Source organism: Anabrus simplex, chromosome 14 (genome assembly GCF_040414725.1).
Source record: "Anabrus simplex isolate iqAnaSimp1 chromosome 14, ASM4041472v1, whole genome shotgun sequence".
Taxonomy (NCBI): Eukaryota; Metazoa; Arthropoda; class Insecta; order Orthoptera; family Tettigoniidae; genus Anabrus; species Anabrus simplex.
The window spans coordinates 51164983-51183976 of NC_090278.1; the positions used below are offsets into that span (position 1 = coordinate 51164983).

Sequence of the window (18994 nt, forward strand, 5' to 3'; positions counted from 1 at the left end):
AAGGGAGCACTGCCGGTTCCGGTAGTACTGCCAACTGAATGGAAATGAAATCTGAATAGAATCAATAATATGATCGATCGATATGAATTGTCTAAACCTTTATTATCTTACGCCAACAACTGTGTCACACACACAATACATGATACTATAACATTTCCCGATGCGAAACGTGTTCGTAGCATGAAGTGTATAGTTTTGATTTGCTGTGTAAACAACAACAGTACGAGTACTTAAAGTGTACGCCAGATGTCGCACAGCGATGATAAGCGATTCTTAGTTTGTGTTTCAAAGGTTGCCAGTTCGAATCTCGAAGATAACCGAAGTCGACCGATTCAGCACTAGTGTGTGAATCTATCGCTAAAAAGTGCGCAGATAATACGTATAGATATTTCTCAAGTAACGAAGGTATTCCTTAATTATCCGCAGATTTTACACTTTATTTGAGTAAAATCAATGATCTCCCGTTCGACACAAAAATTACAGTGAAATTTCGTGGATACGATTCGTTCACGTAACCGGTGGCTGGTGGTGGTGGTGGTGGTCGTGGTGATTGTTTTAAGAGGAAGTACAATTAGGCAACCGTCCTCTACATAACACTGATCAGAGAGAGAAATGGAATGGATCAGACACATCGAAAAATTAAGATACCGGCCAAAGAAAGGCAAGGGCCTCGAATCGCGTGAAAATGAGACTCCTTAGGTCTCGAGTGCTCTAATACCGTTGGGGTCAGAAAAAACAAAATTTAACCAAAGGAGGTAGTGCACCCTACGGGTCAGGGTGACCACAGTATTTTTCCCAACTAGTCAGTTACATATCTCAGGGTATTCATGCCTCCAGAAAAATGGTTAATTTTTCTATGTTTTGGTTTAACGTGCGTTCAAAGAGAAAATGACACCATATGCGGTCCAGCATTACGTAATTCAACGCTCAGTAGTGGATTTGCGTACGTAAACTTCAGTCAACCTTTCGACAAACACATCTGCTTAACGAGAACCTTACTAAGTATAACTACAGACTACCATTACAAATTAAAACTCATTCCATTCTATTAAAATCAATCAAGAAACACATTTATTAAATTATCAAGACTTGCGAAAGAAATGGTTAATGTCAAATATTGCTCATGATCTTCCAATTGTCAACCTACTAAATAAATATTCTAATTCCTAAATCAAATATTCTAAGTCAGCGCTGGTTCCTAAACTAAGTTTTCATATCTTAACATTCTGGGTCGCGTATTCCTGAAATGAATTGTTGCTTTGTTTCATCTTCCTATTAACATTTACATCTGGTCATTTAAGTATACAGTATATCATAGCCTTCTGATCACGGTCAAAATTCGGTATATCAGTAAATTATTCCATCACTCACGGTGTTAATTATACACCCTCATCAAAAATACAATCATTACATTGTTCAAATTATCGTGGAAATGAACTGAATATGAATAAAAGTGTTCTGAATACTAATATCAGTGACCTAAGTTACATTGAAAATTATCAGAGTTCGTTGGTGCAGACTACAGTGAAGAAAATGAAATATTGAATGACGCACTAAGCTTCTCGGTCCAATTGCCACTTAAGTATGGCTCCTAGCTAAATATTCGCTCTAATAATATTTCAGATTAACAAAGCATCGGTGATATCCTACGTAAATTTCAAATAATTTCCCTACTCTAGCTATATAATTTCTTATGTAACGTATTCCAGTTCAATATGCATGTAGCCAATAAGTATTTTTTTCATATATGGATGTGCAAGTGCCTACATTAAGATATTTCAACACTACATTACCATACTAGTTACATCCTAGTTTGATCTTCCACGCCATTAACATTCATTCAGAATACGACACAGTCATGCATTCATATACCCATCACCGGTTGTTATAATAGTCAAACCACTTTCACACTTCATTAAAATATGCGTAATTTTATTGTCCATACCTTGCTATAGTTCCTCCCTGGGGCATACTTATATTCCGTAGTCGCTTTACTTGTGCTCCTATATCGCACATTATATATACACACGTTTTACTTCCTGTTAATCTGCGCAATAATACATTTAAAGTATCATATATACTTCATTATTTCATTACTAACCTTCGTTTCAACCCATATTTAATTCATTTAACATCTATAATTATCGCGTTTAACCTCCAATATTAATTAAACACAACGATACGTATCACTCCAATAGCGCAGAATTCGTTCCTCAAAACGCATTTTGTCATACAATTTAACATATAACCCCAAATTCAGTATCTATTTTTTTTTCAATATAATAACACAGCAAAGAGTATGGTAATTTAACTTAACCAATTCAAACATGCGTCCCTCTGTGACGTAAACTGGGTTTGACTGGTATTACATCATTCATTGATCTTTCTAACTAACCGGGATTCTATGAAACATATGTTACACTACGTCACAGGTGGTGGTTGTGATTATTGTTTTAAGAGGAAGTACAACTAGGCAACCATCCTCTATATATCACTAATCAGAGGGAAAAAATGGAAGGGATCCGACACTTAGAAAAATGAAGATATCGGTCAAAGAAAGACAAGGGCCACGAAGGGCGTGAAAATGAAAGACTCCCTAGCCCTCGCAAACCTAATAGCGTCGGGGTCGGAAAAGAACAAGTTGACCAAGGGAGGTCGGATAGGATAGATGAAAGTGAGGAGCCTGGTACAAGTGGAAGCAATGCCAGGACTCAGCTGAGGGCCCCGTGGTCGCCAACCCACACTCCAAAGTTCAGAGCCCCTGGGGTCCCATTTAGTCGCCTCTTACGACAGGCAAGGGATACCGTGGGTGTTATTCTACCGCCCCCACCCACAGAGGGCACTACGTCACACTTTTAAATCGTATTCTTACTTCCTTGGATAAGATGATATAGTAAATACGTTACCAATCTGTCACGAGATATCGTCTTAAATATTTCACACTGCACTTTCTTGTATTCACTGCACACTTAATTATCTCACGTTTAGGCTATTCAGATCTATTGCATATACTGGTAATAGTCGACATAAGAAATTATACTACTTAATACTATTACTTAGCTCGCCATTCAATATCTCGGGCCTTAGTTGCTCTTCGGTCTGGTCACAGGCCTTGGATTGAGAACTGGGCAGGTTCTCCATCACTGGTATCTCGGGTAGAGTGACCTCCTCCACACGGGTCGGGTGGTTTTAACTGCCAGGATGACATCTCCCTCCAGGTTGGTCTATGCCGATTTAGCCAGCCATTATCTGTTCAGGAACACAGTAGACAATATCCATCGATACTGGAAAATGTGAATTCATCATGGTTCTGCGAAGTATATATATTTTTTTATAATGATTGCCTCTTTATTTAGACTATCGTTGCTATTATTTCCACTTAATATAGCTCAATTTCAAGCTCTCGCGACTCAATCAACTTCTTGTTTCCGAACGATTTTGCGTCTAAGTATTTTGACGACCTTTTCGAAATTTCTGGATTTTATTTCTTCTTTACTGTATTTCAACGTTTATCTCTTCGTTTTCGTCAATATTACCGACCTCTGAGCTTAAAATTCACGTTAGATACTGCAAATCTTGCTTATTTTTTTAGAGCGATGTTCAGGAAGTCTTATCCTTACGAGGTCAATTTTTTAAGTCAGTTTTTTATAATAATCAAATTGACCCTTCTTATTTTTTTAAAAACAATTCTATCGATTCTACACCATTGTACACCGCCTTCATAGTGGTAGGTTTAAGTTAGTCATAGCCTTCTGACATATATAAGTATCGATATCCTACTACACATTTCTTTGCCTTGGCTGGCCTCTATCTTCCGTAGGCGCCATTTTGTAATACGTCCAGTAAATGCATCGGGTACAGGTAGGTTAGGATAGATGAAAGTGAGGAGCCTGGTACAAGTGGAAGCAATGCCAGGACTCAGCTAAAGGCCCCGTGGTTGCCAACCTACTCTCCCAAGTTGAGAGCCCATGAAGCCTCAGCAATGGCCGGATAACTGTTCCTGGCATTTTCATTGGTTAATATTAGCCCGATTATTCGACCACTGGAGTCTTCTGTCCGCTTCTCACGTAACGCGGCAAGCCTTCACAAGACAGATGGAAAAACGTGGTTTTCTCGTGAGTGAAGCTACCGAGGGTTTCATTACCTAGCAACGATATATATACGGGTATAATTATTCATGCAATAATTACTATTATACTATATACACTGCTGAGGCAGTCCGGATAATATCCAGAATTGTCTGGTACTGCCACTCACTTCTCCTGAAGCTCTCGAGGTACAACATTGTCAAAATAATACGGGTACCAGGGCATCCGGGTATAGAAGGAAATGAAAAGGCAAACTGGCCAGGAAAGGGGCAGAAACAAATTTTGTAGGCCCAGAACCTGTATGCGGGATTTCCTATGGACAAGCCCGACACTACATAGGAAAATGGGTGCAAAAGAAACAAATGGAAAACTGAAAAAAAACTCCAGTATGCAGGCTTGCAAAGGAACTGATAAAAGGACCAAACAAGAAGCATACTAAAGAACTATTGAAACTCAGCAGAGAAAATATGATGGGTAGTAGGACTAACTGGACACTGCCATCTGATAAAACACCTATATAGAATTGGAGTACAAAGAAAATGTAGGAAATGCAATGAAGCAGATGAATCGGCTGAACAGATACTTTTTGAATGTGAGGCACTGGGTAGAATCTCTCTCTCCACTCTAGGATTACCAGGTGAAGAGAGAAAAAAATCAGACCCAATAAGAACAACCTGCAGCTTTGTTAAGGGAGCAGGTATATCTAGGTGGGAATGAAGGAAAAACATGGTAGCAAAATATTTTAAAGGTCGACGCTAATTAGGAACTAATACTTAAGAGGCCCCATGAAGAAAAGACGAATAAGAATATACACTGCTACTGAAAAAATGTAGTGAACGAGTGGATTACGAAACAAAAAAAGTAAAAGTGCAATCCAGCATGAGTAAGCAATTTTACATACCTAGTCAATGGGAGGTACACAATGACACACATTTTACGATGAATAGTTCGGAAACACATCAAGACAAGATTTTATTCAAAATGAGCAAGCTCCATTCTTTTCTGAACTGATCACTCTAAACAGTTGGAATCTACGATAAATTTGCGTACCGGTTGAGATGACCTCGCGTACCACACTTTGAAGACCACTGACCTAGACGAAACACCAGTCAGATAGGGGAAACGCGTTTAAAACACGGCGCTATTTGTACCTAATGTATATAGAAGGCAGTGATCTGGTAATACTGTGAGGAAGAAGACAGATTTATGCCCGGTTGCAGAAAGGTCCATCAAATCAGTCCCTAATGGCAGATCAGCTGATTCCCAATCAACTTTAATTCCAGAATGCGTTGCAGAAAACTTAAACCCCAATAAACTTTCTGGCAAAAGTGCAATTAGTGACCACTGCCGTGTTGATTCGTTCAGGATGCTGTCTATTTTATCCTCTTTGGTGTCTAGCAAACACATCAAAGAGGCAGTGAATCAGGGAACAGCTGATCCTGATTGTGTTTGAGAAAGGTGAAGAAAAAAGGGCGGATTTTGAGGCTTTCGTTTGATTTAATTAATCTCGACAATACGAGTGATATCCTCACTAAGAAAGTGTGAGGGCTAAATTTTTCATTGAATGATACAGCTCTCTTACTTAATATATAGTCGAAGGATACTTGCATATAATTGAAAGTATTAACAAAAAAACCGGATGCTCTGTGGGCAAAATTACAAGAGTAAACAACCGTGCTCCGGATAGGTTGACGTCTTGTCACGTTGGCTTATTAATTCTAAACAGTCTGGGTTTACATGAATATGCCAGAAATAAGTATTTATTTAAAGATTTGATTGATCTATAAAAAAATTATGAAAACTAAAGTCAGTCAGTCCGGCCATTCTATCCGGTCGATTTCCTTCATTTTTTTAACTGAAAGGTATTCATACATAGATTTGTCATCAGGTGCTATAAATCACTTAACATCCGCCTTCCTCAAATTATTTGCTTTATTTTTTTGTATCTTTGAAACAATCATATCTTTGGTTCTAATTGAGGTTTGGAGTTCGTTTTGGCCTAAGAACACTCAGTGGATCAAGCTCTTTCATTTCAGCTCTTAACTATTCAAATTGGTTGATTCTGAGGAAAGTCACGAGTGCACATTCAATTTGACGTCTCATTTCAACATTTTTTTTCTCATTGAAGCAACCATATCTTTCGTTCTAATTGAGGCACGCAGTTCGTTTTGGTCTAAAAACACTCGGTGAATCAAGCGCTTTCTTTTGAGGCAATAACTACTTACATTGGTAGATTCTGAGAAAAGTTAAGAGCACATTTACCTCCATGACGAAGATCTTCGAAGGACTTTTTAACAGTTCGGCGCGTATTGTTGTTCCAAGGAATGTTTAATTAAATTTCTTTGTGCGATGCATTTTCAAGTGTTTTGTTGACATAATATTACATTCTATTACCACAGCAGATCATGTGCTTTATTTTATTAATTCGAAACTTTGCAAATACATCCGTGAGGATAGTAACGAACAACACCATACTTTGTACATTGCGGGCGGAGCCAGTGGAAAGCTGCTAGTATAAATTAACTAGTTCCGTGTTCAAGATTCAGGTTATATGTGAGAATAATGACTACGGAAAACAATATTAGTAAATTCCTCAAATCCCACTTTCTACGTGAACTTGAATTTATTTATCATTGAAACATTTAATGAAAGGAAAGCATGCTTGAGTTTAGACTGAAAGCACCGATTGGAGAATCAGTGCTTGATCAGCATGAATTTGCTGGTCAAATCTGACGGGAGATTGATCGTCGATCAAACACTGATTGCTGTTTCTGTAACTCACATAGGATGATTGCCAATCAAACTCCAGTCAAACTTTGATTGGCTTTTCTGCAACCGGGCATTAGTATGGATAGATGACGAACGCTGGTTTCCTGGTTATGACGGTATCTGTTTTCCGTCCACGCAAATTTATCTGCGCTAAATTGATGGGTAATTCCAAATAGAACTGCAGCCCAAAATCCCATGCTGAAAGCGGACAAGTCGTATGGTAATCACTATGACTGAGGGGGGAATACAGCTAGCAGAGCAGGACTCGAAATATGTAGAAAAGTTCCAAGAATGGTAGCTTTATCTATAATATTGCTATGACTGGTTGTGGGTCGCGAATCCTCCACAGCTGTAGACACTCTTGTAGCATCGAGGGAGTTGCCTTGTTGCGCACCGCTGACTGGAACACATGAGTCCAGAGACTTCAAGCGCGACGTTACAACGGCATCGGGCTATTTCGTCGTAGCTTCTTAACCTTCATAAGTAACGTTACATGTATGTGTGTGGGCCTAACGGGCCATGTCCACTGGGGAATTCGGCCACTGCCTTCTATATGATTTAATGAACGATTTCCTCGCTATAAGGATAGCATATGGGATCGTAACCACATTAATCAAGACCATTGACGTCAATTCAAAACAAATTTCTAAGATTTTAGTGTTATGCTTATTCTTCACAAATCTGTCAGCTAGGATCGCGCGGATTCAACATTTTTTCGACCTTGCTTCTTGCCCAGTAGTTCTGCATTCTTCAGAACTGTGCTAGTTCCCGCTCCTTCAACGATTTGCTTCCTGTAAGTTAATGTTCAGTCAGTCAATGATCTGCATTTAGGGCTGCCGCCCAGGTGAATGATTCCCTATCAATTGTTTGCCTAGCATTTTCTTAAATGTTTTCAAAAAACTTGGAAAATTATCGAACATTTCACTTGATCATTTATTCCAATCCGTTACTCCCCATCCTATAAATGAATATTTGTCCTCTTGAATTCCAAATTTCTCTTGGCCGTAACATTTTTCTCACATTCCTTCGTTCCTTAATAATAATAATAATAATAATAATAATAATAATAATAATAATAATAATAATGGCGTGTGACCTCCGGAGACGCCTGGTGAAGGTCTTTCAATTTGACACCTTGAAGGCAACCTGCTCGTCTCTGAGACGTAAGATGAATTCTAATGATGGACAGCACAAACACCCAGTCCCCGGGCCAGAAGAATTAACCAATGAAAGTTAAAATACCCGACCCCGCCGAGAATCTAACCCGGGAGCCCTTTGGTCTAAGGCCAGTGCGCTAACCATTTAGCGATAGAGCTGGACAAAAGCAAACTCGCATCCTCGTCCCAAGGTAGTACAGTTATTTTCAGACACATTCCCGAATGGAGGTGAGCTGTATGTATCATTTCAACCACTTACCAGCTCTCCTGCCATTCCTAAATCTGTCAGTACCGGGAATCGAATCTGGGTCTCCGAGAATGGCAACAAATGGTGCTAAACTACGGAGACAGACACTATTCCTTAAATTGTGTTTGATGCAGGTTGAGTGTTTCTGAAGCATATAGTGCCTCTGATTCAATCGCTGTTATGCGATGTTGAATCTTAATTGTTTGTTGTGAACACTTTTTGTGAGTTGGAAAGCACTTTCCGCCTTCTGATTTCTTGATTATATGATCCGTTGCGCCTAAAGCGACCTGAAGTCGATTATTCATTTTTATTTTATTTTTGTGATTCTAAAGTTGGCATAAGATACTAAGCAATTAAAGAGAGTTCATGCATTCTCATTCATTCATTATGAAAATCTCCCCCAAGATGGTGGTTATCCGTGATTGGGTGAGGAGAGGGTTCATTAATTCATTCTTTGTTCGGCTCCATGGCTAAACGGTTAGTGTGCTGGCCTTTGGTCCAGAGGGTCCCGGGTTCGGTTCCCGGCCGGGTCGGGGATTTTAACCTTTGTTGGTTAATTCCAGTTAACATGGCTGTGAATAATGAAGGATTTAATGGAAATGGCGTAGAGTATGCACAGTGCGACATATTTCTATTCGGGACCAGGCGGTTGTGCGAAGGAGTTGCAAACGTATCTCACACATGCATTTTGACCGCGTTGTAATCTGCTCAATCCACGAACCTACAACACTGTCGTACCAGGGTTAGAGGTGATACTTCCACGTGGCGCGTCCCAGGTGGCGGATTAGCGGGGTCCTAACCGGCTTGCCGGCGGACTTGAAGTAAATAAAATACCTCTCGCAGACCAAACACACAACCGCCTGTGGCTGGGGGACGCAGACGAAGAATACACCACGGTATCCCCTGCCTGTCGTAAGAGGCGACTAAAAGGGGCGACCAAGGGATTTTATTAGAACAATGAAACTACTTGTGATTAGTACCACCACGCGGGGAACACCATGGGTCGCTTTTACTTGCGCGTAGTACCACTATGTTAGGTACAAAAGAGGTTTGTGATTAGTAGCGATAGTGTTTGGCTGAGGATGGATTTTACAGTACCTGTGATCTGTACCCCTCTGAGGGACACCATGGGTCTGCCTTGCCTGTGATTAGTAGCCTACCCGCTACGTGATGAACACCATAGGTTTGCGTTGCCTATAAATAACGCCGCAGTGTGCGAAACACCATAGGTCTGTATTACATGTGTGAATTTCATTACCTGTGGGTGGTATCATAATGTGTGCAATACCGCGAGTCTAAGCTACTTTTGATTAATACCGCAACATGACAAATAGCATGGTTCTATTTTCCTAGTGATAAATACCATTATGAGGGGCCGATGACCTGGATTTTGGACCCGTTTCGGCTACAAGCATCATCGATTCAGTATTGTGCTTCAGAAGCAGTCCCTTGGTCAGTAATGCTATTATTTAACGCTAGTTTCTGGGAATGTGCGGCATTGCGGGTCGGATCCACCGATTGTTTCAACTTCATATCCATCCATTCATTCTTCGTCCTCACGTTTCCGAATCTGGATTTTTAAGTTGTCATAACGTTTCGTCTCTTTCGTACCATTACAGGCCGATGGCCTAGATGTTAGGCCCCTTTAACAACAAGCATCATCATCTCTCCTTCGCAGTCTTCAACTTTTCGATGACGGCAACGTTCCCCTCGCCGCCTGCACAGTGGCCGAAGCCTTAGGCTTGTTTCACACCTACCCGGCTGCCGGGTAACCAGTAGCCGGCTCCGGCAAGAATGGGAATCCTTTTCACATATACCCGGCAAGAACACGGCAGCAGTTGTTTATACATCGCGAGTTGGAATGGATCGCAATAAATTACTAGCGTTTGTGGTCTTGTATAGGCGTTTGAAGAAAAGGAGAAAAAATAGACTGCTAAGGGTGCATCCAGTCAATATGAGAAGAGACGAGGTTGGGGCATTCTTTATACTTTTTAAATACTTACGAAATGACAGGGACAAATTTTTCAACGATTTTAGGATGAGTGTGCAAACTTTCTGTGTCAATTTCTGCCATAGGAACAAATACGTAATACACTAGAGCGTAAAATCAAGGAAACACAACACTCGAAAAGACTGAATACAGCTGCCGTGCTGGCTGGATATGTAAACTTCCACTGACTCACAGCCCCCCCCCCCCCTTACCCTCCCAATCTGGTTTTGTTCGCCCGGCAGCCGGCCCGTACAGTGGGGGCTGCCGGCTTCCTACTACATTAGCACGGCAGCCGGGTGCCGTTTATACGGCAACGACTTTTACCGGGCAAGTGTGAAACGTCTCGTACACTTCTCGCCCTGACAACCGTGTACCCGGCACCGGTTTCCCGGCAGCCGTGTAGGTGTGAAACAAGCCTTATTGTAGTAGGAAGCCGGCAGCTGTCTACAGTCCTCTCGAGTATTGTATTTCCTTGTTTTTACGCTCTAGTGTATTACGTATTTGTTCTTATGGCGGAAATTGACACAAAGTTTTCACTCATCCTAAAATAGTAGAAAAATTCGTCGCTGTCATTTCTTAAGTCTTCAAAAAGGGTCCCTTCTCACACACCGCTTTTGACCGGTTGTCAATTGACCGGCCCGTCTGAGTTTGTTTCACACTTGCCGGTTGAAACCGAACGTTCTGTCATACGCCAGCTGCTGTACGGTATGGATCATAGTCGTATTAATGCCATATAATTTTTCTATAGACGTTACCGAAAGAACGATTCGTTGGTTTCATCCAATAAAAGAGGGACGAATCAGGTCTGTTTCATATGCTATTCGAAGAAATTAGAAAAAATGAAAAAAGCTCTATTTTCGTATGCCCTTTTCTCATATTGGTGCTGTCGAGTGGCAAATGTCAAAGGTTTAAGACCTAACAGTGCCTGCGTTTGTTTAGAATGCAATAACGAAAAGGTGATGGCCGGTGTGTGTGAAGACACTTGCAATAAAAGTTAGGGTTTTTTTTTCTTTTTTTCATTATCACTCAATTCTCCAAAATCTTCCTTCAGACTTTCACATACTTCTTTCCACCCTTTCCTTGTACCATCCCGAGCTTTTTAGATATCACTTGACTTATCCCACAGTACAGGTCAGGCCTCAACCAACGATATCAATAGTTCTATGTCAATTTCGACGTCCTCCATATTTACACTCAACTATACTTTCTGAGAGTAGACGGAAGATTGATGGCCGGTGTGTGTGAAAACACTCATACAATCACGTGCACCACTGTAGGCCTGCTACCGCCCGGCGACCGGATCCTCCAGTGAGTATGTCCGGCTGCTACCCGGCGGGTTACCGGGCACCGGCATGTGTGAAAGCTATAATGCCTTTACATAATCCACTACTTCGTGCGGTATGAACCGGGCGGTCAAAACCGGTGTGTGTGTGTGTGTGTGTGTGTGTGTGTGTGTGTGTGTGTGTGTGTGTGTGTGTGTGTGTGTGTGTGTGTGTGTGTGTGTGTGTAGGGAGCCTTTTTTATTTATTTATTTTTTTAATTACTAGAATCCTGCAGTAATCGGCTGAAAAGGCTCAATTTGCCAGCCCCTGTGGAACGCTGTCAGGCAGCATGCACCAAGCCTGTGTCGTACAGATTGCATACTTCACCGGTTAAAGAAAGTTCGCGTCGGTTCATAAATACGGTGACAAACGTCTGGATTTCGGACACGTTCAAGTGGGGCCCGCGGTCAGAACATTCCCCTGCGGATTACCGTCGTTCCTCGAAGAGTCGAGGTCTACAATAGATTCGCCCCTGTTCAGTGGGGTAGGTTTCTCCATTTCTTAATGTTCCGCCCCTCGTTTTTATAAGAATGTCCTTAATATTAACAATATCAATTACAGTTACTAAAATTATTACATTGCCGTTTAATGATTACCGTAATAACGTCTTAATTAAAACATGTTTTTAACGGCCGGGCTGAATGGCTCAGACGGTTAAGGAGCTGGCCTTCTGACCCCAACTTGGCAGGTTCGATCCTGGCTCAGTCCGGTGGTATTCGAAGGTGCTCAAATACGTCAGCCTCGTGTCGGTAGATTTACTGGCACGCAAAAGAACTCCTGCGGGACTAAATTCCGGCACCTCGGCGTCTCCGAAAACCATAAGAGTAGTTAGTGGGACGTAAAACAAATAACATTGTTTTTAACGAACATGAAATAAGGTTTAAAATGAATTTTTGATGAAATCATTACTTAATCATTAAACCTAACCTAACCTAGTTTTGAGTACAGACTCTACATCGCATTTAAAACTTATTTTAACTATATCCTTCGTCTTCTTCGTCGTCTTCTTCGTTGCGAATGTGTCACTTAAGACCACGTGGAATCAACATTTGTTGGCTTTTTTCTTTTAGCCCAGTATTCCTTCACACGTAGTGAATGGGTGTTTTTTTTTTCGTTGCAGAGCCCATACATGTCGATGTTTTATCTTTCTCTCATCCACAAAACCCCGAGCGAGTGTGATTTTTCTGATTTAATCTCGGTCCAGTAGATTTGATGATCCTAATTCCTTCAGGTCTATGTCTCTTTGTACCAATTTGATCTAGTGGTTTTATTCTTTAAGAATGTGTAAATTCTGAGAGTCAGTCTGAGTCTATTGTTTCTAAGCGCGCAGTGAATAATTGTATTTTTCGCATGCACATTGTGTCGGTAATTTTGAAACCAAAGTAGTATAAGCAAGTAGAGAAAGACCTCACTGAATTAGGATAACCATATCTAATGAGGAAAATATTTCACACAAGGGTTAGGAAAGATCGTAATACAGTAGAATTCCATTAGTCCGGCATCCAATAGTCCGGAACGCCCGATGGTCCGGCACCATTCCAGGATTGTTAATATTATCTCTTAATAATGATCCCTCCTGAACAATTTGATGCATTTGTCGAAACCATTGTAAGTGCATTTTTTATTATTTCAAAGTAAATAGTGCAACTGTATCTGATACTATCCAGTTGTTATGCACTGACTTACTTAAATATCTCTATCTCTGGAAATATTCAGTCTGGAAGGCTGTGTGCTACACTGAGTACTGGAAAGCCAACCATATGATTAAAAAAAAAAACAGATTTAAAAAATTGAATGTATGGGCCACCTTCAAAAACGGATGGGAACATGCCTTCAAAAATTGAAGGGGACAGAAGGAAAAGATAAATTGTAGATGGAAAGTCTCTAAATGGTAAAGGAAGACTTACAGATTAAAATATCGATGAACTTTGGCATTATTATGGAATGACAATAAGAAACAACACGATTGAAAAGAGGAGTGTGTTATTAAACTAATGATTCTGCTGATCAACATTTTACTGCAAAACGCGGTGTTAGAGCTGTTTTCGCTGTACGCCTTAACCTATATCGTAGTAAGAGGTACCGCCCGATAGTCCGGCATTTTCGGTAATCCGGCACCGGGCCGGTCCCGATCGTGCCGGACTATCGGACTTCTACTGTAAGAAGAAAAAATTTAAATTGAAAAGGACAGATTGAGACAAGCTGTATTTCATGGAAACTGGGTTTCAGATTTTGTTTTGCAACAGGTAGACTCCTCTAATACCTGTCAATTGAGACATTAAACAATCTTTCTAGACAAACACAGGGGTTTAGACCAACTTGTTAAAATATTACAAGAAATACTAGTAGTTTAATATGAATAACAACGTTCTGTTGAATAAAATTTATTAGTGGTGGTGGTGGTGGTGGTTGTGGTGGTGATTATTGTTTTAAGAGGAAGTACTAGGCAACCATCCTCTATATAACACTAATCAGACGGAAAAATAGATGGGGTCCGACACTTCGACAAATGAAGGTATCGGTCAAAGGAAGACACGGGCCACGAAGGGCGTGAAAATGAGACTCCCTAGCCCTCGCAAACCTAATAGCGTCGGGGTCGGAAATGAACAAGAGTTGCCCAAGGGAGGTCGAATAGGATAGATGAATGTGAGGAGCCTTGCACAAGTGGAAGCAATACCAGGACTCAGCTAAAGGCCCGTGGTAGCCAACCCACGCTCCAAAGTTCAGAGCCCCTGGGCCCCTTTTAGTCGTCCCCCACCCACAGGGGATAAAATTTATTATCCACATAATGTTAGTCTTTCTTTCCATGCCATTCCATGGTATTCCTTGTTCTCTTGTTATTATTGCTGTATATTTTTCAAACTTTATCACACTACTGTAAGTGATCATTGCCACCAGGTATTTCCCAGTTGCTATGCCTTTGATAATAATAATAATAATAATAATAATAATAATAATCTGATCCATGAATGTTTTTCTTATTGCACTTAAATGTTATCTACTGCTACCTTAAACATTACGCTTACACCTAATTGCTATTTCCTCCTAATCTCTAACTTGTAGTTTAACAAAGAAAATTGACCGGGCGAATTGGCCGTGCGGTTAGGGGCGCGCAGCTGTGAGCTTGCATCCGGCAGATAGTGGGCTCGAACCCCACTGTCGGCAGCCCCTGAAGATGGTTTTCCGTGGTTTACTATTTGCACACCAGGCTATACCTTAAGGCCACGGCCGATTCCTTCCCACTCTTAGGCCTGTCCCATCCCATCGTTGCCATAAGACCTATCTGTTTACGTAAAACAAATTACAAAAGAAAATATATTTTTGTCCTAGGAATTAGGTGTTTTGTCTAGTACATATATCTTACCCTTATTATTAATTGGCGTGAGTATTTTTGTTAAGAGTCCGAACAGATTTCTCCTTAGCTTACAATTGATACCGTGAATTCTCGACCTACAGCTACGGAATTCCAGCAGCTGAGGAAGACACATTTCATCCATTGCAAGCTAAACAGATTCACGTGCAATTTAACACATCAACAGTGACAACAATATAATCATGATTCTAAAATTTGACTTCGTTCTTGGTTTCTTTTCATACTTTTAGTTAGTGTTCTTTTTTTCATTTCCTTTTGCCACATTCCTCTTAGAATATAAAAAACTTAGCTACTCGTCCTGGTGTGATCTATTTTTTATTTATATTTACCTCCCAAATATTTAACTCTAAATGCATCAGTTCCCCGAAATACTCTCAATAGACGAGCCTCTTCCATTATAAACAATGATTTTCATTATGTTTCTCTCTCAACGCCTTATTTTTGTATATCCGCATTAGCCACCACACCTGTTTTCTTTATTTCGGAGCATTTCTTTCCTTATTCGACATATTTTGGATAATTTCACAAAATTCTGACAATGTTCTCTTAGTCTCACATTCTGCCATAATCATCTGCTTCTCAATGCCCTTCAGTCTGATCGCCGTTAACACTACTCAGTCGTGACGTAACTTGAAACTTTCGCTGGGTGGTGTTAAATCGCTATTATAGCACTGTAGCTTTCAGCAGTCTGCATTTCTATAATAACAAGGGCTAATATACATGGTGTACAATTGCTTGTTTCAGATGATCTAAATGCGGTATGAAGACAGACTCGCAGTGCACAACAAGATGGCGGAGGCGCGTATTTCAACGTGGCGCCCTCATCTGCAGATGATAGTGTTATTGTTTGTTCTCTCCTACGCCGCTGCACAAAGTAAGTACTTGGAGATGATCTTTAAACATGTTTTTGTTTATTCTAGAAATACTCTACAGTATTAGGAAAAGATAAGACGAACTCAGGCGAAAGAAATGGGAATTGCAGATCCGTCTTATTGGGGTCCACTTAAGACTCTCGGTTATGTAGACGAAAGGTATCCACGAAATGTCACTGTAATATTTGTCCCAAATGGAATATAATAATTGATTTTACTCAAATAAAGTGTAAAATCTGCGGTAAATTAAGAAATATTACGAAATATTTTACTTGCAGGGAATAATATGGATACGTACTTTACTACCTTACTACCTTACAACTATATTTTCTGCTACGTCGCAGCGCTTCCGTATGTGTTTTGTATGTCTAACACTTTCGTGTGTGATGTCTTTGCTCACTAAAGTTGTTGAATTAGGTGTCGTTTTCTTCATGTTGCTCATTCTTTTTGTGCTCTAACTCATTCATTAAATGATATATAGTTACTGGTCCAGGGATCATGCTATTTTCCTTTCAACAAACAAGTAAGGTATTTATTGGTCCAGGGATCATGCTATTTTGCTGTTTGAACTGCCCGCGCTAGTCATATGTGGACAAATATAATGACAATTCAGACATAGCACTCCCATTCGTCAGTGCAAGCCCTGGACCTCAAGAAAGAAACAAAAGACGGCACGAGCAGCGGAATACAACATAGTCCTGTCTACGGCCCATAAGTACGTATACATATGAGGCGTATAGTTTCAAACACGACCAAGTCCATCTTTCTCACGTTCTGATATTTTGACTAAGATGGATTCCTCTTTACAAGATGAATACAACGGGAACGAAAGCGGGTTTCAAATCCGGCCAGATCACATTTAAAATTGCAGCAAAGAATGAGGTTTCATATCAAAGTCGGCCAAGTCCCTGTTAACCCGCACGGGCCAATAATCCTGCGCTATCCAGTCACGTGTTTTCTTCCGGTAATATGGCGGCCTGGCGTTTGTTCGAGTCACATGTGGTGGTTTTGTTTGCGTGTATTTTAATAAATATTTTATAAATTATAAATATATACATAATTAATTGGTCGTTTTTAATAGTGTTCATATTTGCTGTGCAAGAAAATGGAGGAAATTAATAAACGCCATACCAGAAAGCGGCAACGTGATCTTTCACCTGGAAGCGCACGAGGGAAAGACAACTGGGATGAGTACAATCAACAACGTGTTGTTAGTGGTGATTTAATCAAGGCTCGGTTATGTGTTTCAAAGGCGCGATGGTATTGAATAGGTATAATATGAAGAATATACATTGAAGTAGCTACATGAATCCATATATTTGCAAAATATACGCTATTTAAATGTTAATTAGCCTCTACATTGGTTACAATGTTGGGTAATTTTACACAAACATAATGTTTAAAATAATAATCTTTATAAAGATTTTTCACTAAATCTTATATCATTTTTAATCATATTTGTTCTAAATAAAGTCAAGATGAACACAGTTGGAAAATAGGCCTAATTTAGATTTCCTTTTTCTTTAGGTATTAGGCCAAATTTTCTAATCTAAGTTTCAAAGATGGCCAAGTCCTCTTACGTAAGTTTCAAAATCGGCGAAGTCCCACAGTTAGTTTCAAACATGGTCAAGTCCAAATTTTAAATGCATTTTTCAATTCATGTAATATATTTAGACTGTAAAAATTGTATGGTAATAAATCAGAAGCCTCTGCTAAGCAACATAAAGATTAAAGTGTCTGAATATATATGAATTAATACCCTAAACGAGTTTTTTTGCTTCTCCTGAAAAAAAACAGCTCAACGGACTTGGCCATGTTTGAAACTATACGCCTCATATTTCTCTAGTAACGACGGTATTTCTTAATTTACCGCGGATGTTTCACTTTATTGATGTAAAAGCAATTATGTTCCATTTGGGACAGATATTAGTGACATTTCATGGATACCTTTGTTCTACACGACCAAGACTCTCTCACACAGACGCGATGTTCAGTTCGGGCCGTTGCAGACTCGGGATGATTATCGCTGCTCTCCTAGTGGACGCTCTGGAATCTTTGATAACCAGGTGGTCGTGAAACAGACACGTCGACGGTTTGAGAGTAGGCATCGGAGGGGTGGTTAGTGGAGTAGAACACTAGCCGGGTGATCGATGCTGTTCAGTGCAGTTACAGTATAGTAAATGATTTTTAAACAGTGAATAGTAATGTGGAAGCGCAAAGTTTATTCTTCGGAAGACAAAGCGAACATTATTGGTGACTTCCCAAGCTGATGCATCGAAAGTATGAGTTAAGCAAATCACTTGTTTAATTATTTTCCACTACGGCGTTGCACTCGAAATAAATTTGCAACGTCGTCTTCAGTAGGTAGATATTGAAGAGAACGAAATAATGACCTAGTCCAGCGGTATTAAGTGTAGCTTCTGTTAATTTCAGTGAGCAGGTCAGAAGAGTTCAGCCTGCTCATTTTCAATAAAATCTTGTTTCGATTTCGTGTTTTTGTCTACCGCTACACAGTCCCCTTTCCGGACTCTTCTAACATACGAGGGCTGATCAACAAAGACTGAGACTGATGTTTTTCACAGATGTTTATTACTCCGTTTCAATGTTTACACGATCTTTTTCAAAGTAGTCCCGTCCTATTTTCATGTACATTACCGGACGAGTTGGCCGTGAGGTTAGGGCCACGCAGCTGTGAGCTTGCACCCGGGAGGCAGTGGGTTCGAACCCGACTGTCGGCAGCCCTGAAAATGGTTTTCCGTGGTTTCCCATTTTCACACCAAGCAAATGCTGGTCCGACGTAAAGCAAATTGTAAAAAACAAAAACACGTCAATGCACTTGAACACATGCTGCAGACCATTCTTTGTCAGGTCCTTGAGAATCGCCTTACTTTTCTTGAGCACTGCTTCAGAATGCCCCTAAGCTTTGCCTTTAGTGATGGGAATAAAAAAATCACAGGGTGCAAGATCAGGTCTATCAGGTGGATGCGGTACACAGGTAATGTTTAATTGAGCCAGAAACTGCATAACTTAATTTCCGACGTGAGGCCGTGCATTGTCATGATGAAGTCGCCACCCAGTCCGAGAAAGCTCTGGTCGTTTCTCTGCAATGTGCTTCCACAATGTAGCCAATACTGACGTGTAGTAACAGTAGTGTGACGGGGAGCTCCTCTCGCGTC

At 40.4% G+C, this 18994-nt stretch overlaps 1 protein-coding gene across 4 annotated transcripts in view; it reads left to right on the forward strand.

The window, feature by feature from the left end:
• Positions 1 to 18994, forward strand: part of Cad96Cb (protocadherin Fat 4-like Cad96Ca) — a 328400-nt gene that overhangs the window by 44903 nt on the left and 264503 nt on the right. For all 4 annotated transcript variants that reach the window (XM_067158408.2, XM_068230420.1, XM_067158409.2 and 1 more), the window contains exon 2: positions 15691 to 15820. In XM_067158408.2, coding sequence (XP_067014509.2) covers positions 15700 to 15820 — 121 coding nt within the window. In that variant the 5' untranslated portion in view covers positions 15691 to 15699. The remainder of the gene's footprint in view (positions 1 to 15690; positions 15821 to 18994) is intronic.